This window comes from Naegleria gruberi (genome assembly GCF_000004985.1).
Source record: "Naegleria gruberi genomic scaffold NAEGRscaffold_8, whole genome shotgun sequence".
Classification (NCBI taxonomy): Eukaryota; Heterolobosea; class Eutetramitea; order Acrasida; family Naegleriidae; genus Naegleria; species Naegleria gruberi.
In genome coordinates this window covers 256681-281133 of record NW_003163319.1, presented here as the reverse complement: position 1 = coordinate 281133, position 24453 = coordinate 256681, and the positions used below count along the sequence as shown (strand labels likewise).

General features: G+C 34.2%; 12 protein-coding genes across 12 annotated transcripts; 4 read left to right on the top strand and 8 right to left on the bottom strand.

Moving 5' to 3' along the window:
• Positions 1 to 83: 83 nt before the first annotated feature.
• NAEGRDRAFT_63896 (uncharacterized protein) lies at positions 84 to 1211 on the top strand (the record flags this gene model as incomplete). Its single annotated transcript, XM_002680851.1, has 1 exon — positions 84 to 1211. One exon carries the CDS (start codon positions 84 to 86, stop codon positions 1209 to 1211), a length of 1128 nt encoding a protein of 375 aa, XP_002680897.1.
• An 802-nt stretch (positions 1212 to 2013) lies between these two features.
• On the bottom strand, positions 2014 to 2466 carry NAEGRDRAFT_63895 (uncharacterized protein; the record flags this gene model as incomplete). Its single annotated transcript, XM_002680686.1, has 1 exon — positions 2014 to 2466. The coding sequence occupies one exon, from the start codon at positions 2464 to 2466 to the stop codon at positions 2014 to 2016; it is 453 nt and encodes a 150-aa protein (XP_002680732.1).
• A 178-nt stretch (positions 2467 to 2644) lies between these two features.
• NAEGRDRAFT_78593 (uncharacterized protein) lies at positions 2645 to 4512 on the bottom strand (the record flags this gene model as incomplete). The annotated part of the gene is made up of 2 exons (XM_002680685.1): positions 2645 to 3298; positions 3405 to 4512. 2 exons carry the CDS (start codon positions 4510 to 4512, stop codon positions 2733 to 2735), a joined length of 1674 nt encoding a protein of 557 aa, XP_002680731.1. The 3' UTR covers positions 2645 to 2732.
• Positions 4513 to 4642: 130 nt separating this feature from the next.
• Positions 4643 to 7494, bottom strand: NAEGRDRAFT_63893 (uncharacterized protein; the record flags this gene model as incomplete). Its single annotated transcript, XM_002680684.1, has 4 exons — positions 4643 to 5417; positions 5463 to 5563; positions 6202 to 6946; positions 6992 to 7494. The coding sequence occupies 4 exons, from the start codon at positions 7492 to 7494 to the stop codon at positions 4643 to 4645; spliced, it is 2124 nt and encodes a 707-aa protein (XP_002680730.1).
• A 497-nt stretch (positions 7495 to 7991) lies between these two features.
• On the bottom strand, positions 7992 to 11066 carry NAEGRDRAFT_78592 (kelch repeat domain-containing protein; the record flags this gene model as incomplete). The annotated part of the gene is made up of 1 exon (XM_002680683.1): positions 7992 to 11066. The coding sequence occupies one exon, from the start codon at positions 11064 to 11066 to the stop codon at positions 7992 to 7994; it is 3075 nt and encodes a 1024-aa protein (XP_002680729.1).
• Positions 11067 to 11479: 413 nt separating this feature from the next.
• On the top strand, positions 11480 to 15828 carry NAEGRDRAFT_78591 (serine/threonine kinase; the record flags this gene model as incomplete). Its single annotated transcript, XM_002680850.1, has 2 exons — positions 11480 to 11880; positions 11998 to 15828. The coding sequence occupies 2 exons, from the start codon at positions 11480 to 11482 to the stop codon at positions 15776 to 15778; spliced, it is 4182 nt and encodes a 1393-aa protein (XP_002680896.1). The 3' UTR covers positions 15779 to 15828.
• Positions 15829 to 15989: 161 nt separating this feature from the next.
• On the top strand, positions 15990 to 16736 carry NAEGRDRAFT_35558 (uncharacterized protein). Its single transcript, XM_002680849.1, has 2 exons — positions 15990 to 16188; positions 16344 to 16736. Exons 1-2 carry the CDS (start codon positions 15997 to 15999, stop codon positions 16704 to 16706), a joined length of 555 nt encoding a protein of 184 aa, XP_002680895.1. The 5' UTR covers positions 15990 to 15996; the 3' UTR covers positions 16707 to 16736.
• A 183-nt stretch (positions 16737 to 16919) lies between these two features.
• Positions 16920 to 17174, bottom strand: NAEGRDRAFT_31070 (uncharacterized protein; the record flags this gene model as incomplete). Its single annotated transcript, XM_002680682.1, has 1 exon — positions 16920 to 17174. One exon carries the CDS (start codon positions 17172 to 17174, stop codon positions 16920 to 16922), a length of 255 nt encoding a protein of 84 aa, XP_002680728.1.
• A 238-nt stretch (positions 17175 to 17412) lies between these two features.
• Positions 17413 to 18564, bottom strand: NAEGRDRAFT_63889 (uncharacterized protein; the record flags this gene model as incomplete). Its single annotated transcript, XM_002680681.1, has 1 exon — positions 17413 to 18564. One exon carries the CDS (start codon positions 18562 to 18564, stop codon positions 17413 to 17415), a length of 1152 nt encoding a protein of 383 aa, XP_002680727.1.
• Positions 18565 to 19489: 925 nt separating this feature from the next.
• On the bottom strand, positions 19490 to 19795 carry NAEGRDRAFT_63888 (uncharacterized protein; the record flags this gene model as incomplete). The annotated part of the gene is made up of 1 exon (XM_002680680.1): positions 19490 to 19795. One exon carries the CDS (start codon positions 19793 to 19795, stop codon positions 19490 to 19492), a length of 306 nt encoding a protein of 101 aa, XP_002680726.1.
• Positions 19796 to 19961: 166 nt separating this feature from the next.
• Positions 19962 to 20285, bottom strand: NAEGRDRAFT_63887 (uncharacterized protein; the record flags this gene model as incomplete). Its single annotated transcript, XM_002680679.1, has 1 exon — positions 19962 to 20285. The coding sequence occupies one exon, from the start codon at positions 20283 to 20285 to the stop codon at positions 19962 to 19964; it is 324 nt and encodes a 107-aa protein (XP_002680725.1).
• A 599-nt stretch (positions 20286 to 20884) lies between these two features.
• Positions 20885 to 24094, top strand: NAEGRDRAFT_63886 (uncharacterized protein; the record flags this gene model as incomplete). The annotated part of the gene is made up of 7 exons (XM_002680848.1): positions 20885 to 21407; positions 21447 to 21584; positions 21626 to 21826; positions 21870 to 22139; positions 22188 to 22355; positions 22450 to 22626; positions 22671 to 24094. 7 exons carry the CDS (start codon positions 20885 to 20887, stop codon positions 24092 to 24094), a joined length of 2901 nt encoding a protein of 966 aa, XP_002680894.1.
• Positions 24095 to 24453: the final 359 nt, after the last annotated feature.

The following is a 24453-nucleotide window of genomic DNA, read 5'->3' as shown; positions in this document are numbered from 1 at the left end:
TTTAATTTTCAATTTATTAAAATCAACATTAATTCAGAGCATTAGCAATAAACTCAATTATATGAAAAACTTCAAATAAAAAAATGAGTGAACAAAAACCAAATTCAACAAACAAGACGACATCCGAATCAGCATCATCAAGCAATGCTTCTTCGGAAGGAAAAAAGGTACATCCTCAAGCATGGTTACAAGCAATGTATAGTGCAGGAAGAGGAGGTTTAGCTCGAGGTGGTGGTGGACGTGGAGGTGGTCATTCATACAGAGGCAATGGAAGAGGAGGACACTACAGAGGAAATAATCATCATCATCACGGAGGAGGACGTGGAGGGCACTATAAACCAAGAGATAATTACAGAAAAAGAGACGCTTCTGAAGTGGTTGCAGAGGATGATTCTGAGGAAAACAAGTCAAAGGAACCAAAAATTGAAAATGAAGTTGCAACTGCCTCTTCCTCCTCTTCAGAAAATAATGAACATGATTCACAGGATGGAAATAAGGGTGATTTGAATGAGGAAAATATTCCTGAATATATCAAATTTTTGCAAGATTACAAAAAGAATTACAAGAATCCAATCTTTTCAATGCTTTACAAAAAACCAATGGAAACACCAGAGGATATTGAAAAGTATAGAGAGGAACGTAGAAAGAACTTTCCAACTAAAAAGCATATTATTGAAAAGGAAAAGGTACTTGCTGAGAGAAGACAAAAAGGTGAAATTATTGTAGGTGCCTCTGAAAAGGTAAAATCACTTCTCAAAGTTATGGGTATTGAAAAGGATAAGAGAGATGACAATGATGAAGAAGGTGAGGAAATGAGATCGAAATCATTAATCAAAAACTTGCTGACACAAGAAATTTCACAAGATAAGATGATTCTGTTACAATGTTTCAGACATATCATTTTTGAAAATTTCTTTTGTGAGGAGAGTGAAATGTCAAGTGAAGTGAAAGAAAAATTGACCAAGATTAAAGAGTTAACCAAAGCAGAAATGAAGAAATTAGAAGAATATAGAAAGAAGAAATTGGGACTTGTAGATGAGGAGCTTATTTCCCCAAGTGAAAAGACAAGTGATCTGAAAGAATTTTCCTCAGATGATGAATTTGGAGAAATGAGCGATAATGAAAATAATGACGATGAAGATGACTTACTCGGTGATGCCTCCTCTGAAACACAACAAATTGATAAGATTTTAAAGGAAATTGACCAATAATAATTTATTTAACAGTTTTGTTTTTCAGGTCAATACAAAGAGCTAGGTCTGTAGTATGACGCACAAGAAGATCGTAAAAATTTTCACTCACACACTCCATGGTATTGCAAGCCTCTGTTATCACCTTTTGTGGGTCAGAGTTTGGAATGATTTCATCTTTGATAAATGTAATAGTTTTCATAGAGTCCTTCTCTTTTTTGAAATGAGCAATGATTTTTTCTCGTTCAACTTTCACCATGCCAAAAACACACAATACAATCATATGAAAACCTGTTGCCATGAAGAAATCCCAATACACTGCTGTTTTTTGTACGTCACTCATAGCACACATTATTGCCTTAATATCTAATAAAAAACATTTAGACTTGAATTCCAATTAATAAGCATTTCAACTTACATGCAAAAGCCCATAATTTGGATGGAGATAAAATTTTGAAAAGCTCTGGATCATGATCTTTCATCAATTGATCAAGTAAGTAACAGGCAGCATAAACTCCTTCAATACCCTTCTCAGCACTATTACCTGAAGAATTGCCCACTCTTTGAGCTGGATTCACATACGTTGGAAAAACTTTAGTGATCAATCTCTCAAAGAAATAGAAGGCTTCCACTTCTGACATGTGCATGAGCAAAAATGTACAAATAACAGTCATTCCTTGAATAAAACTAAACTTGTGTCCGTATGTTAGGAGGAAACTATTGATAACTCTTTTCATTTTCTTATATAATACATATTTGAGTGTTTCTTGTCTATTTTTTGAAATTCCACTTCTTTTTAAATGCTAAGTTTCACAAATGAATATTATGTCAGAACATTCTCCAAATATATTGTACATACAGGAAAATATCCAATAGTTCTATCAACATCTCTCAAGAAAGATTCATAGTCCTCAGCTTGTGATCCTTGTTTTACAAGTGTCACATAATGATCCAAATCAACTTGTTTTATCCGTAATAAAGCAAGCCACACTCTTCTTCTAATACTATTATCAGCAATTAATTTTTGACATTTAAAACATGTATTATTTTCCATTTCCTTATCCCATTCATCTTCATATTGAAATCTCTTCCTTTCAAAATTTTTAATACTCTCCAACAATTCTGTTGTATCACCTTTTTCCTCACATTCCAAAACACGTTTATAATCACACTTTTCCAACATGAATCTCAGAGTACAATCCTCACACTTTTCATCATACTTTCCCAACAAGATGGCATCTTTGTGTTTCTTTCCGATTATTAAATAACAAATCATCATCGGAAAACAACCTACCAATGATTCCGAAGGTAATCCTTGAAGAATAATTTTTTCTCGCAACAACTCAAGAGCCCTCTCCAGATTGGGATCTTTTATATTGCCCATCTCGAGAATTTGTTGAAAACTAGAGGTGAATGCTGATTGCACATTTTCAATACGCGCCATTTTTTTTTAATTTTTTTAATACAAAATTTTAAAATATTAATTTTAATTAAATATTCAAGAGTTGATGATAATGGAGAAGAATTTAATGAGATGATGGCTTATTCATCATACTCCCGAGAAGCTTCGTTTTTCTGCCATTCAAAATTAAATTGGTGTTCCTTAATGGATTTGGCCAATCTTTGACAATCTTGAATGAAATTGTTTGGGTGCAACATGTGTAAATGGAAGAAGAGGTCTACTTGCTTTGGTGGAGTGATTGATTTTTCATGAATTGTTGATATGAATATTCTATATTCCTCACTGTATTTATCAATCCATTCAGAACGTTCAATTTCTGTTGTGGCTGTGTCCATAACCTTACTCAAATCAATGATATGTTCTTTTAAAAATTGAATGGCATGAATTGGTTGTAGAAATAGGTGGGGATCTACCAAACTAAGTGGTTCACTTTCAGTATTGCCCTTCTTTCCATTCAACAACAAGTGCATCAAATCAACCCTATATGTTGCTGGCAAGTAAGAATCAACATTTTCCAATGATGATTCATTTGATGAGTTGTAAAGTTTCCTGTTTTCCAATAATTTTCCAAAATTAAGAGGTTCTAAATTACACAATCCACTTGTATGTTTGTACTCATTAGCAAAGGAAATGATGAGCTTTTTCCCTCATTCGAATTAAACAAGCATTAATCCAATATATTGCCTCTGCTCTTTCGGGTGATTTAGTGTGCATATATTGAGTTTGGGCAAGTAAAGGTTGCAATTTAACACTCAATTCTCTTAAAAAGTCAATGTAGAAAGGGATTGACTTTTTAATATCAATTGATAATTGATCTTTTGCGAGAGGGGTTGTGCATGGGGAGAGTAAGATTCTCTCCACAATTGATAACACATTATCATCAGTGGAGTCCAAACCAACCAAATTGGAGACAAATCCATTTAGAATATGTTGATCAATGGCTGAACTGATACAATTCTTTGAAACTGAAACTACTTTACGAGTATGTTTGGAAAGTTTCTCGAACAAGATGTGATCCTCTGTTATAACATCTCTTAAATATTGAAGTGGATCCAAGATAATTGAAGTGTAGAAAAATGATTTTTCCTCACTAGAATATACTAGCAGAGTCTGTAATTCGTCCATAATTTCCTCTCCATCCATTTCAAAATGAAACATTCCACTCATCATGTATGTTTCCAACCAATCTAGTTGATATCTTTCGTTCAATCTTTTCAAGGTGTGAATTGTTTCAGAGCTTGCACCTCTCTTCTCAAAGAAAGAAACTGTCCTATTCTCGAATAGATAATTCATTGCATTTGATTTATCAAAATAGATCATTCTGAACCAATTCGAACAGACTTGAGAGTAATTTGCAAGTAAACTCTTAGTGTCAACAAACTGGAACAAGTAGCATAGTAAATCTTGATTAAGTGCATGAATTTGGGTATTTTCCTTCTTGAATTCAATCATGATCGGGACTTTTCCCTTCTTTTCAAATTCAAATTCTGTCAATTCTTTTTCGTGTATTTCTAATGGATTAAATTGAATGGTACTATAGCCATTGCAAGAACGCACCACTAAACCATCATCAGGCACCAACTTGACATTTTTCAATTTCACTCGAATACTCTTGAGACCATCCATATCCAAAATATCATTATAAATATCATCTTCATCTTTTGGATATCTAGTATGATCTGACTGTTCATATCCAATATAAAGATTCGGAACAATTTGTCCAATGGAGGAAAACATTATGAGATTATTTAAAATTTCATCATTTTGAATGCAGTGAGTAAATAATTGTCTCTCTGCACTGAAGGAATCAGTCAAGTCGTAAAATAACGCATTGGGATCGTTATTAGTGGAACAAGGCATTTTTTTTAGTGTATTCAAATTAAATGATCAACTGAATGAGATTATGAGATTAGTTTGTTTAGAATCACATTATTAGAAAGTTGGTTTTGTTGTGATGGAATTGGTGCACTCTGGTTTATTCCAATTGGTATTAAACTTGAGATTCACCTGGAGTGGAGATTGGTTGCTCACCATCATTGCGAGTAGAGACACTTTCATCAATGTGTTCCTCCTTTTCATGTTGACTTGTAGTTTGATTCTTTGGTGAGTGTCTCAATTCCATACTCTTTGTACTCATGGTTTTTCTTTTTGAGGATGGTAGTCTGGCACTGGAAATCTGAGAAGGTGGCTCATCATTTGGATTCACAGTTGAGCTTCCAATACTATTATGTGAAAGTACCAATGGATTGTAAACAAGCAAGACCAGAACTGCAAACAGTAAAATTCCAAAAGCTTGTAAGAAATAATCCAATATATGTAAATATGAAGCATAGTTTGAGGTCAAAAACGAAATAATTCCAGCAATAAATTGGAGCAGTGAGCTCAATAAAATTCCAAGGATAAGTCCAACAATTTTCGAATAAGGTCTTTGAAGAATCTCTTTCAAAGTTGCTTGTTCACTATGTTTCATTTGTGATATTTTGAGAGAGTTCTGTTTTACAACGTACAATAATCTGGCTCCTAATGTAATAAATATTGTTAATTCTCCAAATATTACCAAGACAAATGTGACTACAATAACCACAATGATTGGTGTAACGTCAAATTTCACAACTTGCATTTTGGTTGCCAAATTAATGGAAGAATTGAGAATGATAAGTGGTGTGACAAGTACTGCAAATAATATACTAGCGATATTGATGAGATATTTCAAAATCTTGTAGACTTTCTTACTCATAGCTCCAGCATTCTCAACAGTTCTCAAACTGTGAATGTCAATATTGTGGAATTTGTGTCACAAAATTACTTACAACATGTTCTGAATAAAGCAAGTGACAATAATAATATTAATCACCTGACTCAATACGAGTGCATTCTCAAAAGTTGATGAAACATAGAGTACAATTAAATACTCTTCGAAATTGGTAATTTCAGAATAGTCAGAATAATTAATGTTAATGTGTAGACCTGTTCCATTATAAACTAATCTCCAAACTAAACCCAAATATTGCACAATAATACAAATTCCAACCAATAGAAAGAGAATTTTCTGATTCCTCTTCATTTGCTTTCTCGATTTAATATAAAAAGCCAAAATACATGCCAACAGAATCGAATAAATAATAATAAAGAATATGGAATTTGCTATTGACGATGCATTCTCTGTCAGCTGAGGAATTATTTTGGAGTAATCTGTTGTTGTGTTTGTTGATGAAGTATTTGTTGTTGATGTTGCTGTTGTGGAGAGAAGTGTTGTTGTTGATGATGTTTGCAGAGAACCACTATTGAAAGTGTGAAAATGATGTCGATTGTCCCAAAACATTTGTTCTTAACTTTTTTTTTGAATCTTGTTGTTGCCATCTTTCAACATTGTTATTGATGGGTAGGGATTTAGAAACCCTCACTCATATCTCTGTTTGGTTTTGTAAATTTCTCTGTTTGGCAATTTGACTTGGATTTCATTTGTAAATTGTACGCCATAAAACCACATAACGAACGGTCTTTTAAAAGGTGTAAAAATTGAATCTGTTGTTGTGGGTTTATTTACACCTTAGTGAAAGAATCATTGTTTCCGATGGGAGAAGAGACCGAAGTAGATGTAGTTGTGGAAGGAGAAAGTACCTTCTCATAGGCATCACTCAAATTACTGGTTTGTTTGTTGATGGCACTTCGAGCAGAGGAGAGTCTTCTGTTGTGTGCAGAGTCAGTTCTTTCACTGTGGGTCTTGACATCATCGAGAGCTTGGCTTGATGTTGAAGATTTAGAGGAAACACTATACGAAACCAATGGATTGTAGAGAAGCAAGACGAATACTGCAAAAACTAGAATACCAAAAGCTTGTAAAAAGTAATCAAAAATGTGCAAATAGGAGGCATAGGAAGTAGTGAAAACAGATACAACAGCTGCCAATACTTGGATATAGGCACTGACTAACATTCCAATAATTAATCCACTAATTCTGACTTCAGGTCTTTGAAGGAATGAAATCTTGTCCTTAGCTTGTGAAATATTGAGACTGTTCTTTCTCACAACTAACAATAAACGAATACCCAAGGCAAGGAACAATACAGTTTCAACAATGACAGTTGCTAGGAAAATTAAAAAGATGGTAACAATAATTGGAAGGGTATTCAAGTTGGCAACCTGCATTTTAGATATTAATCCAATGGCACTATTCAAAATGACCATAATACTCATGATGACAGCACAAAGTAAGCTCACAATGTTAATAGTCCACTTCAACCCTTTATAAACTCCATTGGTCATAGCACCTGACAATTTGACAGTATTCAAACTAACATGATGTAATGTTTAAATAATCATATCAGAAAATACTTACAACAAGTTCTGCATAAAACAAATCACAATGATAATATTAACAGTCTGAAAGACAACAAACAAATTTTCAAGGAATGAAAATACATAGAGAACAGTCTTGTAGTAGTTGATTTGGGTCAATGATTTCGAATAATCAGGAAATGTCATGTTCATCCATAGGGCTTCACCATTGTAAACTAATCTGAAAATTAAACCAAAATATTGTGTGAGAATACATAAAAAGACAAGACCATAGAGAATTTTCTGGTTTCTCTTCATGTCTTGCTTGTATTTGATGAGGAAACCAGTCATGATAGCCATGAGAATAGAGTAGATGATAATGTACAAGATTGAATTGGAGATTGAGAGAGCATTCTCCATCATTTGTGGGAAAGTTGCTGCGATGCTAGCATGCGTAACGGTAGAATTTGTTGTGGTTGAGTTGGTAGTGGTGGTATTGCTTTGCTGGAGCATCAATATTGAGTAGAGATCTATTGGTTCTTCTAGTACCGAGGTGTCGAACATCTTTAAATTGTTTTTTTAATAATGTTGCAATGCAGCTTGTGGCATAATCGATAGATGGTGAGTGCACTTTAACGTTCAAATAATATGTCGGGTTTTCTTGTTAATATTTGGAAGGCTACAGCTTATTTGTTCTAATACAAGCCACTGACACCTTAGTGCTGCCGATCATTTAGATAACGAAAGGGTTTTTAAATATGGAGGGAAATGACTAGTGTTGGTATGTAAAGCATTATTAGAAACGTTTGTACTGTAGTTAAATGAACTATTCCAGCTGATATGTTATGGTGTTGCTCAGTAAGTCAACTCAACCAGCAATGTACATACAGATATATATTTGGTAAGCGATACGATGGCAAAAGACTTGCTATAATTAATTTTTAAATGTCAATGTGTAAATTGACATGTCTTCTAATTGGCCAATGATAATTGATGATTGTCCCAGAAAAAAACATAATACCCAATCTACTCAGATTATTACTTTCATTTATGAATTATTGTTACATATCATCATCATCTTCTTCACTTCGTTTCAGTAATTTTCCAAGGTATTTTTTGATTGGTTTGCTTCTTGATGAAAGTCTGAAGAGGGATTGGCGAAGTTTGTTTACCAATTCATCAAGCTTAAGGATAGATCCTTGCATTTCTATTGGATTATCTTCCAAGTTTTTAGCTGTCTTGGATTTAGCCTCGTTGCAAAGAGTTATAAAATCTCTAAATATTATACTTGTTTCCTTATCACACTTTGATGCGAAATGCATTGCATTAAGTGATAAGAACTCAACAGATGAAACGGCTAGTTGTAAAATATCTAGGGATGCCTTTGATAATGGATCACTCAACTTGAAACATTGTTGAAACACTGAAATGAGCTCCTTTGATAGAGATTCATAATATTCAAAATTTTGACACATTAAGTGGAATAAATTAAGATAATCTAAATGTAATGTTTGGCTGATTGGTTCTCGAAGTTTGATAAGGGTGTTAATCAAGGTCAAATAGCTTTCAATGAATTTTAGTACTTGTCGAGCAATGATAAATGGTAGTGTACCTTGGTCAGTATCTTTAAAGTATCTGATTAAAACTTTGGCAGTCTGTCTGATATCAGACTTGGATCCCGATTGCATAATTATCGATAGAGCTTTGTGAATGGAATTGTTTCTAAATAATTGTTTTACAATATCTATTTGCTTCACTTCTGAAAGGTATTTAAGAGCCTCTTTTCTTGAGAAATCACTGCTTGACATTTCACTTAATAGAATTTGAGATATTAAATCAATTTTAACAGAATTAGCAATATCAAACTCATCATCTTCATCTCCAAATGTAGGTATCTCAAATGTAATTTCGTTAGGAGTCAGAATTTGATTAGATTTTTTCATTTTAGTGTTTTCTCTAATAAATTTTTGATTAGTTTTGGATATGGAATGCAATTTGAAAGAGAATGCCTGAACACTATCGTTATATCTATATGAGCTAACACCTCTTTTACCTCCAATAATTAAAAGATCAATTCCGTAAAGAATCATAGTTGCCTTTACAAGGCCAGTATCAAATTTTGGAGAAATACTGTTTTCAATTATTGAAAATCTATAGGTTTCAGTATCAAAACAAAGAAGCTCTGTCAGATAATCACCAGTTTTGTATGATAACTGTCCTCCATAGAGTAATATTCTTCTACCAACAACTACGTGAGAAGCGTAACGAATAGGTATCTTATTGATAAACTGTTCATTATTCTTATTGTGAAGCAAATTTACCTTTCTCCATTCGAAAGTACTAAGCGAAAGAACCCAAACATCTTTGTACATGGCGTCCTTATTTAGTGTCGCTCCACCAATTACGAAAATCAACGAGTTGGATACAACACACATCTGATGGCCATACCTGGCCTCTGGTACGAATGAGCTGTGGATTGAAATAATATTATTGTTTGCTGGTTTTTTGGTTTGTTTTCTACTCTCGCTATTGGAAGAGCTTGTTCCACTTGCTGAAGAGGAGAGAGAAATTTCTTGCATATACTTGTCATCAGTTTTGAATTGTAAAATGCTAGAAGAATTTTTAAAGTATCTCTGAATAATGCTTGGATAAGAAAGCCATTTTCGTTCCTTACAATTAAACATCCAAAAATCGTTAGTTTCTTTACATTTTTTAGAGCCAGAATAATCTGTGAATGCTACTCCTCCAAAGAGAAGCATTGCACAATCTAAAACAACACCTCCATCAGTGTTAAATCTGGTTGACCCAGTACTGGCACTTGAAGAATTGCTTTCAAAATTGTTATTTAAACCTCCAATAGATAAATCAGAGAGTGTATCAGATTCAGAATTCAATTCTATGATAGCTTGAGAGCTTCCTGTGTTAGTACTATTAGATCGTTGGAGTACCGATTGTTTTTGATTTACAGCACAACATGAATGTCCATATCTTGGAATTGGTGACTCTCTGTTGTATAAATCGTCCAACCCTCTTTGAGATTGTTTCAATATTGATGGGTCTCTATCATTCTTTGGTGGGATGTGGGCCATCTCCCATGTGAATTGATTGGAAATATCCATATCAAGAGAGTAGAGAATAAAGTCTTGAAGTGGAGTCTTGGTGAACATGCCATTTCTTCCACCAAACAGGTAAGCCTTATTATTTCCACATAATACTAATGAGTGGTCATATCTTGATTTGTAGAGTGGTATTTCAGTTGATCCATCCTCTGCAATTGAAGATAATTCGAATGATGAACGTCTTGGAGATGATGCACCTTGGTTAGAATTACTCAAAATATTAGATTTGGAGGATTTTCTTTCTAATTTCTCAATATCATTACTACTGGCACTAGTGAGAGAAGGTGGAAAATAATTTGGAATATAATGACTTGGGACTGGAATCCATTGGTGTGAACAACTTTGAGAATTTGAAATATTAGTAGTTGGCTTTGAATTGATACTCGAATGTTTTTGTACCATACAATATATTTGATTAGTATTACCACGAATAGGACCTGTTCCTCCAAATAATACAATCATGTTGAGTGACCTATTGAAAATTGATGTCGATTCAACACTACTCGTCAAATCATCTTCATCCTCCAAACATTGTTCCCAGTAGAAAATTTGATGACCTTCCAGAGGAAATAAAGAATCATGATTCTGTGTTGTCAATGTAAACCATTCCGATGTATTATTAATTTGTATTTCTTCTTTTTTGTTTTTTCCTATTGTTGATGGAGATGAAGGAGGGATGGATGGTGATTTTGTATTTACATTTGAAGTACTATTACTAGATTTCAAAGGAGGTGGTGTATAACTATCAAGGACTCCAAAAGGTATTGGCATTCCTTGTCCATATATTTTGGTTCCTACAGGTGGATTAGATTTTGATCTAGATGCCAAATTATTTGTAGTAAATGATGCAGGTTGAGAATTATTTCTAAAATGATTATCTCCTCGTGTAGTCAAAATGGTTGACTCTTCCGAATACTCTGATGAATGTCTTTCATGATGATGAGAGGGCGTAGCTAAATGAGGAGGTATCATATAGGGACTGTTACTAGAGCTGCTACTACTTTGATTAGGAGGCATTTTGTAGAGAGAAAAAGAATTAAATGTTGTAAGTGATAACAAGAGAGAGAATTGTGTTCAAGTCTTCTTCTTACTATCGAACCGCTGCAACACTGTTATCCAACACAAGAAGCATTAAATTTTTTCTTTTAATTTTTTGAAAGTTTTCCAAGTTATGAAAATAGATAGCAAAAGCAGTTCTCTCTTCTTTTGATTTTTGCTCAACGAATAATAAGAAATGAATTTGACCGCCAAAATTGTAGTTTGAAAATTGTTGTTGTTACCTTGAAGTGATGATAATTTTGAAAAAACGTTTGTTAGGGAGAAATAAGTTTTAAGGAAAGTTTCAATCAGAAGATTTAAGAAAAATCAAACTGTAGATAAAAACTTGTCATGTCATCCATCAACGTTCTTCAATAAACAATCATAAAAAAATGTTAAATAAAACCAAACTTGCTGCTGCTCTCTCACCTCCAAATTCACCTCTTTCCATCACCCACAGCACAACAAATCCTACAACATTCTCAACTTTTCCCTTTAAAAACAGTCATAATTTTGTCTTTAATTTACCACCAATCAATCCACAACAAAATACGGAATCATCAACAAGTCCATCATTAGCCACATCCAATATTTCTAATACACGATTTATAGCAACTTTACAATGGAAATCAAAATCTACACTAACACACGATGTTGATTTAGTTGCCATTCTTTTAAACAAATATGGTGGTATTCATGATGTTTGTTTTTTCAATAACTTGGATCAAGTGAAGGGATTAAAACATAGTGGTGATGATAGAAATGGATTTAAAAATCTAGATTCTAATAGAATGTATGTATTCTTCTTATGTTTATTTAGATATTAACATGTTCATATAACAAATTACAATATTATTATTCTAAAATAATAACAAAACTAATTGAACTATATTAATCAAAACAACAATAGGAAGGAACAATTGAAAGATGACACAATTCCTCTTGAAAAAGCTATTTCTGATAGCAATGAATATATTGAATTGGATCTTTCACAAGTTGATCAAGAAGTTCGTTGTATTGTTTTCCTTGCTTCTTGTTATGCTGGAACAGTTTTATCGGAACTGTCATTTGCTAGTTGTAATTTGTATCAATATGTTAATGATCAAGAATTGAAACTTGCCATTTCTTCAAAACTTGATAATCAAAGAGATGTCAGTGGTCAAGTTTTTGCAATTATTCAATTGAGAGGAGGAGATGCTGAAGTTATTTCAACATCTGTGGTACCTGGAAAGGAAAAAGAGAATACCAATAAGGATGATGACGATGATGAAGGATCAGCTATGGATAATTCATCAATTTCACAAAGTCCTGGAAATTCCAGTCACTTGAAACCAGCAGAACAAGAAAATGATGAAACTACCCAAGAAGATGAAACATCTGCAAGTGTAAATTCAAGTTATTATTGGCAAATTGTCTCAAAACAAGTAGATATTGGACACAATGAGAGATTTATTGATGCTTTCATGTATGCCATGTGTAAGGATGTATTGCCAGAGAATATTTTCATTTCCATGAAGAATCGTTTAACTTATATTATTCACCTTCGTCAGGAGGAAAAGAAGAATTTGAATAAGGAAAATATGGCCATTGCTAATTTACTCAAAGATGATGATCATGATGATGATGAAGAATATATTGTTCGTGTCTATTCTGAATTGACTGGATCGATTTTGATCGATCAATTGATTGTTGAAGAGGTTCACAAATATTTGTCATCTGTTCAAGTGAGTGCTGAAAAACCACCATTCATTCCAACCTTGAAAGATGAAGCTCTCCTTCAAGAAATCAATGCCAAGAAGGATGTAAATCCTTACGATGAAAATGAAAAGAAGGAAAGTGAAAAGCCATCCATTGCATCACAAATTTCCATGCAAAAGAGCTACACTTTCAATGAGGATCGTGTCAAGATTTTCATTGGATGGCAAGCCCTTTCAGGAAGATCATACTCTAGATATTATTTAACAACTACAGTACTATTCTTTGGTAAATATGGAACTCGTCTTGGTCACATTGATCAATACACACCAAAGCTCTCACTTGCTAGAATTGAAAATCATACCAATACAGCTTCTACTGCTGGAAATTCAAGCTCATCAATTGCTAACGATAAGCCAAGTGTTGGAAACAATTCTCCTAGAAATGCCACATCTAACACAGCTTCAAGTAATAACTTGTCAACCTCTTCACATGCCATCAAACCAACTCCTGCAGCTGTATTCTACAAGGACAATCTCTTCGAGTCTGGAAAGGAAAATGATTTGTGTGCAGAAATTGATTTGAGTCGTCTTCCAAAATCTGTCCACTCCATCATGGTTGTTGTGACTGCTTCTTCCAATGCTCAAGATTCTGGCTTCCAAGAACTCAAAGATCCATTTGTTAAGATTTCCACTCCATCAGTTGGTGACTTGTACAGATATCAATTGAACACTGCTGATAAGGCTCACCAAAGTTTCATTGCTTGCAAGTTGACTTGTTTGAGAAATCCAAATGAATCTTCAGGAATTAACTTTACCTCAAAGAAGAATCAAATCAACTCGATGGTATCTTCTGGATCATTTATTGGACTTACCAAATGGAAGATTAGCAATATTGGCGAATATTCATATGGTGTCCATCCACTTATCGATCCAAAGTTGAAAGCTCAAATTCAATCCTATGTTACCACAATTGATTTACCTCCTTGTATTGAATTGACAACACAGGCAGAAATTGAGGAAGAAGAACGTGAAAGAGAGGCAGAAAAGTTGTTAGCAGAACAAGACAAGGCCAGTGATGCTGAAAAGCCTCAAGAAAAGAAGGAAAATGTTGAAGAAGTTGTTTCTGTTGGTGATGACTTGGATTTGATTGTTGTGGAAGAAAAGTCAGAAGAAAAGAAAGAAAAACCACGTTGTTTCCGTATCTCAAAGCAAGAAGTCAGAACTGTTGGATTCGATTTTTCAACTGTAAAGAACTTAGATGCTCTCCAAGTGTTAGAATTCTCACAATATGGTAAACTCTTAACAGGAGCTAAGCCAATCATGGTCAATGAAGAAAATGATTTGAGAAAGAGAAAACTTGCCCTTTCAAAAAAGAATGACTCTAACAGTGATATTCAAATGACTGGTTCATTTGTTCTCAAAGAAGAAGATGAGGATGAAGAACATGAACTTCCAAGACAAGATCAAATGTTGCAAAGTTTGTCCTCATTCCACCGTGTTGATTTGAACTATAGCAAGGAACCTCATGCTCCATACTTTATGTGCTTCTTGTTGAAATTCAAGGATATTTCTGGAAATGAAGAAGAGGAAGGTTTGGATTATTCACTCATTCCTGAAAAGCAAATCAATGCATTCAGATTGTGGAATGTTGACGAAAAGGTTGACATGTGTATTGCCAAAATGAGAAATGTTTACAATGTTGATGGTTCAACAGATGCTTTGGAAGTATTCAATTGTCATCAACATGCCAATTTGGCTGTCATTGCTTATCGTGGAGGTCAAAGAGACGAATGGTTCATTGAAGTTTTGGATGAAATCATAGAATTCCAATCACCAGCTCGTAAATATTTGAGATCCATCTTGCAAAAGTGCCAATTTGATATCAGTGAACCATCTAATGATATTTTCAGAGTTCCAGCAAAGGAAACAACTTCAGTTTCAAAGGACTTTGTCAAGGATAAGAGAGATTTGGTTCTTGGTTTCGGTGTAGTTGGTAATGGTGGTCAGAAGCATATTCTCAATGCAGAAGTTGAACTCTATGATCACTTTGGAAGATATATTGGTAAAGTCTTTGATGGATATAGTGATATGGATGCCAAACTCAAGCATCGTCCAATTAACTTTTTAACCATCTATACTCAAGATGATGAAGAACAATTCGACGTTCGTGTTCGTGATCTTGTTGAAAGCTCCAATGTCAAATACATTGTTGCAAATATTGAAGTCAAATCAAGAAGTGTCCTCAATGAAAATTCACAAGTTTACTGCCGTGTTGTTGGCATGAGAACAGGTCAAGAAATTATTCGTGTTCAAACTGCAGGAAGTGTTTTCCTTGACAAGTATACTAAGAAGGAAGAAAAGTATGAAGTCAATGAGGATGGTTACGATAGTGCTGATGAAAGTGATAATGACATTATTGTAACAATGTGTGTCATTGAATTATACAAGGGTGGATGGAAGATTGTTGGATGTGGTGAAAAGAATATTGTAAATCTCATTCCAAAATATATTGCACCAAAACCTGAAGGTCTCAAAATGGAAGTTTCCAGAGGTAGAAATTTATTACCGGTTGACCATGGCTCAGCAGATCCTTACCTCAGAGTTAAATTGAATGAAAAGAATACCAGAAAGGGTTCTAAGAAACAAAAGGTTAGAACCAAGATTGTCAATAGAACTGTCAATCCTGATTGGCATGAACCACATACTATTCACATCTTTGATTATGAAGATTATTTAATTGTCAAATGTATGGACTATCAAAAGACAAGAGATCAATATATGGGTGAATTCAGAGTCAAAGTTGGAGACCTCCTTCGTTTACACAATATTGGACGTGAGAGAAGATTTATCCTCAGAGAAGCTGAATATTGGAAAGCCAAGGAAGGTAAATTAATTGGCAGTAAGAAAGATTCTGCTCTTGCCACTCCAGCCATGGGTGAAGTTTACATTAAATTCTCTCCATGTGCAGCCAGTGAAGTGACCATTAAGAAGTAAATTGATTCACATCCTTAGTAGTTTTTAATAAAATTTAACTCATTTGAAAATCAATTTAATATTCTCTTCACCAATCTAACCAATGAATGAGAGTTTAAGGAGTGCGTATTTTTGAAGATTCTTAACTAAAAGACAAGATGAATATTGGCTTGAGAATCCCAAACATTTGCATGATTGAATATTTATTAATATTAAAGTTTCAAAAAAATCAGAACAAAATGCTCCGTAAGACCATTCCTCTCTTCAAAAAACAATCATTGATTGGATCAACTGTTGTTTCATTCAGATCTGCCCACACCAATGTTGAAGTCAAGCCATCCACTCCAGTTAAACTCTTCAAGGTTACCAATGAAGCTGTTACTACTGATGATTTGTTCACTTCTGGAAAGGTTATTGTCTTTGGTGTCCCAGTAAGTATCATTTCGTTAGAATTTACTAATGTATTCTTCTTGTTTGATAACAATTTTATAATAATTTTAATATTTTTGGAATTAATTGATCGGAATGATCGGAATTAATTATATATCCATTATTATTACATCACACAACAATTATATAATAATAGGGTGCTTTCACTCCAGTCTGTTCAAACAAGCACGTTCCAAGTTACCTTAACAATTCTAAAGCATTGAAGGAAAAGGGTATTTCCAAGATTATCTGCCTCAGTGTCAATGATAGTTTTGTCATGAAGGCCTGGAAGGAAAAGGTTGCTTCTGGTAATGAAGAAATTGAATTCATTGCTGATCCATTGGGTGAATTCACTAGACAAGTTGGTCTTGAAGTCGATTTGACTGCCGCTGGTTTGGGAAAGAGATCTAAGCGTTTCAGTATGCTTATTGAAAATGGTAAAGTTAAGGAATTGTTCGTTGAAGATTCTCCAGGTCAATTGGAAAAGACAACTGCTGAAAATATGCTCACTCTCCTCTAAATGGTTTATAAATTAATTTATTACTTGTATATTATTATTTAATTAATTGGATAATTAATTTCATTTAAATGATGATAATATCGAATTAATTATTAGTATCGTTAATTTCCTAGTGTTAGAGTTTGTGCTCTCCTTTTAATCTAATTTTCGCATTGAAGTGTCGGTTAGAGAGTAATTTAGTAAATATTATAAATATATATAATATTATTAAAATTATTGTGTTTCAATTTCCTCCGCAGCACCTTCAGTATCATCGGCAGCACCTTCCTCTTCTTGTTTAAAATCCTCGGGATCATAAATTACTCTAATAACAAGTGAACAACTTGGACAGTGAGCAATTTCATCACCATTATACAATTCTTGCAATGTGATTGAAAAGATATCACCACAAGGACAAGGATAATAGTAGGAACCTTCCTCCTCATTGAAGATCATGTCCTCAATTTCAATCTCATCATAGTAGGCCATTTTTATGTTTTTTTTAAAATCAAATTCTTCAATTTTTAGGTTGCAGTTTTAAAAAAGTTTAATTGGTACGGAGTCCTGTTGGGTGATGAGGAAAATAAATGGTTTATTTTTAAAATATTATTAATAGTATTATGAGGTACATTGGTTGAAAGGAATAGTTTATTGAGGATGTTGTTCTATTCGAAAGTAATTAAGGAAGATTGAGCTATTCGAACAACTCCATCCAAACCTTACTCTTTTACAATGTGTTAACCTTACCAGCAAATAGAATTGACTTGGTAGAATCATCAGTAAGGATGAAAGCAAATGGTGAGGTGACCAGAAATTCTGGATTTTTCACAATACTAAAAGTAGCACAATCCATACTAAGAGCAGCTCCTGCCTCAGCACCGTTTTCATTCACCTTAATATAGGCCTTATGAATGACAGCATTGATATGAATTTGATCATTGACGATCAAATTTGAGAAATCAGCATTAGTTGTAAATGCTTTTTGAATGTTGAATGGAGAAGCTTGTAAAATTTCATTCAATTCCATTCCTTGTTCGAGTTCAAATCTTGGGAAGCCACACGAGTGCATTTGAGTTTCTCTGGTAGGGAAGCCACTTTCGAATCCTTGACTCAATTTCTTAGAGAACCAATCATCGAAAGTTGTTTGATGTGAGTTATCTTTGACAGCAACAATGGTCAGCTTATACTTGGCATCATTGAATGACATGGTGACCCAATGATAGAGACCTTCAGCACCATATTGTTCTTTGGTTCTTTCTTTTTGCATGATAGTACAAGTGCTGTCACCACCAGCGCCATGGAATGTGGTCGTATAACTATTAGAAATGTTGAAAACTTCCTTCCATTTTCCAAGGAAATGAACTGCATTGACGAGAACTAATCGTGTGAGAGAATTAAGGTGATTAGGTGGAATTAAATTATTAATCTTTTGATTGGTATGTGAAGAAACCCATTGATTAATATTCACAGCTTCACCATTGGCATTTCCTGCAAAATCACATTGTTCAACATTGACTTGGAAGGCCTTTTGAACATGTTCCTTGTAATTTTCATTCAAAATGGCATTTCTCTCAACAAAGACATTGTTAGCAACATTGATGATTGAGGTGTTGAGATTATCAAAGAAATTGGAAGCAAATGGTTCGATAATGAGTCTAAACACTTCAACAGTGGATGGTGATTGATCAAGGAAAATACCCTTGCCAAACTCTGACAATGTTTGGCCATTAGAACCACCGGTGGCCATCAATACAGTTAAATAAATGGAAATTGGTGAGAAGATTATATTAGTTTGCTTGTTTTTGGTGGTAATTGATTGAAACAAGGAAGAAGCAAACTTGTTATGAGAGGTGATTAATGTTGATTGATATTGTCCCATGATTAGGTTTAAAGATATTTTTTCAGTTGAGTGAAATTAATTGAAGAGAAATTTAAAGAGTTTGTTGGTGGTGTTACATACCTCATGAAGGAATTCTTTTTTGGTTATGTAACCACTCCAAAAAAGAATTCCTTCCTTCATCCACATGTTCAGATCCAAGCGCAGTGCAGAGCTAAACATTCCACCAATTAAAATTATTTACAGTGTCTCACAATGGTTAATGAAGAATTTTTAGAAACTAAGAAGTAGGGGAGGCAAGAAATGGCCTCATCATTGAAATTGCTATGAATATTTCTCTTTCTGAAAGGTAGGGCTGTAATAAATTCAGAATGTGATGAATGTGTGCGTGTTGTAAGTCTGCCAAAACACATTTTGATGTGAATAAAGTTTGGAAGAGTTCAACCCTTGATTCTTCATGACATTTATCGAGTGTGAGACAAATAGAGTCGCCACACAGTTTCTCTTGTGATGAGAATAAAAGTCGCCACACTACTGATAAGAAAGCTTCTGAATGCTGATGAAAATGTTTGGTCAGTAAGCAAGCTATTAATATTTGAGAAAATCCACTGAATCTCAATTCAGAATCGAGTTCTCTAAAGACTTGAATTAAATCCATTAGAAACATGATGAATGGGTGTTGGATGATTAAAAACCATATTGAATGGAGTATGGAAATATTGTTCCGAACATGTTCTGTGGAGTTTTCTATTGTATTGTTAATGGTTTGCATTATGTTCTTTTTTTTGATTTTTTGATTGGCTTAGGGAGACTATTTGAATATCTCACTCAATCAAAATTGAAAAAGATTGAATATTAATACAAAATGAGATTCTCAAACATAATTTTAGTGCAATGCAACTTTATGTTCGCAGAAGAAGAAAGAATGATGATAATCAATGTTGAACATGGCAGTATCAAGATTCATTTATTTACAGTGATTCGTCTTCTTGGAACAATCCTTGCAACCCAAACAATCACAATCACATTTCTTATACGCCTTTTCATCCTTCCAACTTTTAATTTCTTTCATCAATTTGCTATTTTCCACCTTTAGTTCATCAAGTTTGCTCATGAAATTTTGCTCAGTGGCCTTAACCAATTTGTTTGTTTCCACCATTAATTGCCCAATGGCCGTAACCAATTCGTTTGTTTCATCCTTTTGTTCAGCTAGTTTGAGCATTAAATTTTGCTCAATATTGAACATGGCTTTAACAGCAGTATCTAGGTCCATTTTTTCAAGTTCATGAAGGACAATAAGGGAAGGAGGGCTTGGGATTTTCTCTTGATGTGATTTGGAAACAATTCTGGCAGCTTCTTTAAGGAATTCACTTTTGATGATTGGTTGAATACTTTCCATGTTCAATTTCTCTTGATTAGTAAAGCTTCTTCCTTGCAACTCATCTTGGAATTTCTAAGTTTGAGTTTGAGTTCTTCTTCCATTGATAAGCCATTCCAAAATGAAAAAAGATTGAACTAACTAATATAGGATAGAATATTGGCGATTGTTCCAACTTGGCAATCAACTCTTGATAATTAGCCTTTTTCAAAAGTTCCATCGTTAAAGTTACGCCATTCCACTCAAAGAATGGGAGAACAAAACAATCGATTGTTTCCGTATTAAGACACTTGCTATCGAAAGCCTTGCTATTGGTAATAAGGTGAAGAAATTCATCAACAATTCTCTTTTTCTCTTTATCTGAAACTCTAGCCTCTCGAAGCATTTTTTGGGTTGTGTTTTTATTGCTACCAACTATCAGATATTATTATTAAGAAAATTCAATATAAGTTTATTATTCGAAACACGTACAAACGACCGAGACAAGTGGTCAAGAGATGGTTCTGTAGATATTTCTCTTAATTCGAGAAATTGAAATAACCAATCAATAAAATTCTGGAAATGAACCCCTGTAGCATTCCGAGTGATTCAGCCTATTAAAAGTTCCTCTACTAACGCACATGAACGAAAAGGCACACCAAATTCATATACACCATGATTACATTCATGATATTCCGCTTCTTTTACCCGTTATCAAGTATGCTCCCTTAATGCCTGGACGCCAATATTTTTAATATTTAATTTTTAATTTTATATAAAAAATACAATTTTGCTGGTAAGGATTCATGCTTCAAAAATGATAGTTATTATTACTTCTTGTTTCAAAATTCCCGATTTTGAGGTTCATAATAATATTCATTACCTTCTTGTTCCAGAATGACAGGTCAAGGCAAGTTCCCAAATGAACCCCTAATGTCATCATGACATACACGGGTAATAGTGTCTTTTGGTTTCAGAGAAAGAAAAAAACCAAACAGCAACCTCATGCACACTTTGGTATCGATTCTTTTTGCTGTGGTGGTTGCACTCTCAATTGTTTGTAACCAACCACATGCTGTTGCAGGAGTAACAACACCATTCTATCCAAGCTATAATGTTTCTACCATTGCTGGTGGATTGAATGTAAAGGGAGAGGGATATGATCCTTTACGTGTCTCTCTTTACTCACCAAGTGCAGTTGCTATACATCCAATTACTCAACATGTGTACATTGCTGAAAATACTTTATTCGGATCTTTTTTCAATCCTCTTTCATATGGTGCATTCATTCGAAAGATTGCGAATGGAATTGTTACAACGTATGCAGGAACTGGTTTTGCCAGTTCAAATTATGGCGATGGAGCATTGGCTATTAATGCCATGTTAATGAATCCGATGGGAATATCATTCAGTGCTAATGGGGATTTGTATCTCACAGAAGCTGAAAAACATAGAATTAGAAAGATATTCACTAATGGAACTATTGTTACTGTTGCTGGGGTTTATGGAACCGAAGGGTACAGTGCTGGTAAGTATTGAGTTTTCTTTTTGATTTTAAAACAAAAAGATGGTCAATTGGCAATTAATTCCAACTTGAGATTTCCTTTTGGTATTAATGTTGCAAATGATGGAACTGTTTACTTTGCTGATTCTTTTAATTGTTTACTTAGAAAAATAGGCGCTAATGGAATTATTTCAACCATTGGTAAGTATTGTTATTAAGGACAATGAATTAATTTTGTAAAGCTGGAGTTTATGGATTCTGTGGATACAATTCAGATAACGTTATTGCAACTTCAAGTTATCTTAGTCGTTTTCGCTCCTTTGCTATAGCATCAAATGGTGACTTTATTATTGCTGACTATGAAACTCATAGAATTAGAAGAATTTTTAAATCCAATTCTACAATTATTACAATAGCAGGATCAGGCACTGCTGGCTATTCAGGTTTGTTTCGTTTTTAATATTAGAAAATTAATAATGAACTCAGGAGATGGAGGGTTGGCCATCAATGCATTGATATCATATCCATTTTCAATTACCACCACTTCTAAGGGTGATATTTTCTTTTCTTCTGATGGTGAATGTGTTGTAAGGAAAATAGATTCGAATGGAATTATTTCAACTATAACAGGAAATGGAATATGTCCTGTTTCTCCAGTAATTGGTGATCTTGGAAATGGTGGGCTAGCAAAGAATGTACAAATTAAACCATTTTCCCTCACAGCCAATTATACCTCTGGAGATTTATATATTGTAGGTACGTATTCTTTTGTTACTCTTTAATTAACACAGTATTCTTAAATAGATCAATACAATAACAGAGTGAGACTTGTTTCTTATAGCTCAGGAATTATTACAACTATTGCAGGTCATGGTGGCTCATTTTCTGGAGATCGTGGATTGGGAATAAATGCTCAATTAGCACAACCACAACATGCAGTAGCTGCTAATACTGGGGAAATATATATTGCTGGTAAGTTTTAAATTGTAAAAATTATCAAGCTTAATAATGTTATCAGACACCTTCAATGACAGAATACGAATTTTATATCCTAATAATACTATAGTAACATTTGCGGGCAATGGCACAAGTGGATTTAGTGGAGATGGGGGTTTGGCAATTAATGCCCAATTAAACTCTCCTCGTTGTGTGGCAGTCAGTGGCTCAGGTGAGGTCTATATTGCAGATTCTATGAATTCCCGAGTTCGCAAGGTTTCAACGAATGGAATAATAACTACAATTGGTAAGTGGAATTGTTTGCTTTGGTGAACTCACATTTAACAACAGCTGGAAATGGAGACAAAAACATTGTCCCTGATGGAACACTAGCAATCAATGCTCCATTGGATGTTCAATGTATTGCTCTATCACCAATAACTGGTGAAATTCTTGTTCTTACATCTGCCAATCCAAGACTTTACAAAATAACACTGAGCGGAACTGTGTACCCGGTTGCAGGAACTGGAGTAAGTGGAACTTATGGAAACAATGTTCTGGCCACATCTGCTCAATTACAATACACTTCCTCATTGGCAATTAGTAGTTTGGGTGATATTTTTATATCTGAAAATTTTAGAATAAGAAAAGTTTCAGCAGACACTGGAATTATTAGTACTGTTGGTGGGTCAACTAGCTCCTGTGATGAATTTGCTATTGGAGTTCCAGCTATTGGTGCCTGTATGCACACGACTAGTGTAGCTGTTTCTAAGAATGGAGATTTTATTTACTATACTAATGAACATTCGATTCGGGTTATTGGTCCTGATGGAAATATTAATGCTGTTGGAGGAGATGATTCAATTAATGGATTATATGGTGACATAGGCAACTCTACAAGTGCCTTATTCAACTATTTATATCAAACAACTTTTATTGCCAATAGTGGAGAAATACTAATCAGCGATAAAGGGAACAACAGAATAAGAAGATTGGCTCCTTACTGTCCGAGTGGTTATGGGCTTAATGGGAATTTCACTCAATGTATTGCCTCCTGTTTTGGAGTTTCTAATGAGCTTACCACTTGCAGTGGCCATGGATTGTGTAACTCTCCAAATAATTGTACCTGTTTCAATGGATTTTCTGGGCTTAATTGTCAACTTGCCATCTGCTATGGTAAATATTCTAATGATTCAAATGTGTGTTCAGGTAGGGGAAACTGCTCTCTCCCCAACACATGCTCATGCTCGAATGGGTATACTGGAACTGAATGTCAAATTACAGCATGCTTTGGAAAATCATCAGCATCTTCCAACGTTTGCTCTGGAAAAGGAGCCTGTTTAAGTTCTAATAATTGTACTTGTAATGCAGGATATTTTGACTCAGAGTGTCAATCATATTTGTGTGCAGGTGTTAAAAACACAGTGGGAAATGCATTATTCGGGCTCGGTTGTGGTAATGGAACTTGTGTAGGTCCAAATTTATGTTCATGTAATTTAGGATATGTTGGAAGTAATTGCCAATATACTATCTGTAATGATGTAGCCTCAAACAACAGTAATATTTGTAGCTCAAATGGGTTATGTATCTCACCTGATATCTGCCATTTGCAGAAATTGACATTGGTTTCCTCTATATCCAAGTTTGCATTGGCAGTTGTTATAGGAAATACAATCACCAAAAGAGGAACAAACGGTGGTGTCATTTTGCAATTTTCCATAACAAATAGCAATATCGCAATTTGGACCAGTATATCCTGTATTGCAGGAACATAAATTATAATTCGAACACTTTCCCCTTCCTGAACAAACAGCAGATTCATTACTGGAATAATTGAAACATCTTGTGATCTCACAATTCTGGCCATACCATCCTCCAATACTGGCATACATACCATCTAGTACCAAATATTGTCAAGATTTCTTCTCACAAAATGATATTTTATCCTTTGGAGATTCTTCCATGGTTAGTTGTGATTTCACTTCTCAAGGCTTGAGAATTTATCTTGGTTTCAATCATTCTATAACGCACGGAACAACATTGAATCTAATACCAAGTAATGTGGTGTTACAAGTGAATGCAATGGGTGCAATTTCTATTCTATCGACAGCATCTGGAAGTTCCCTTAATAGTG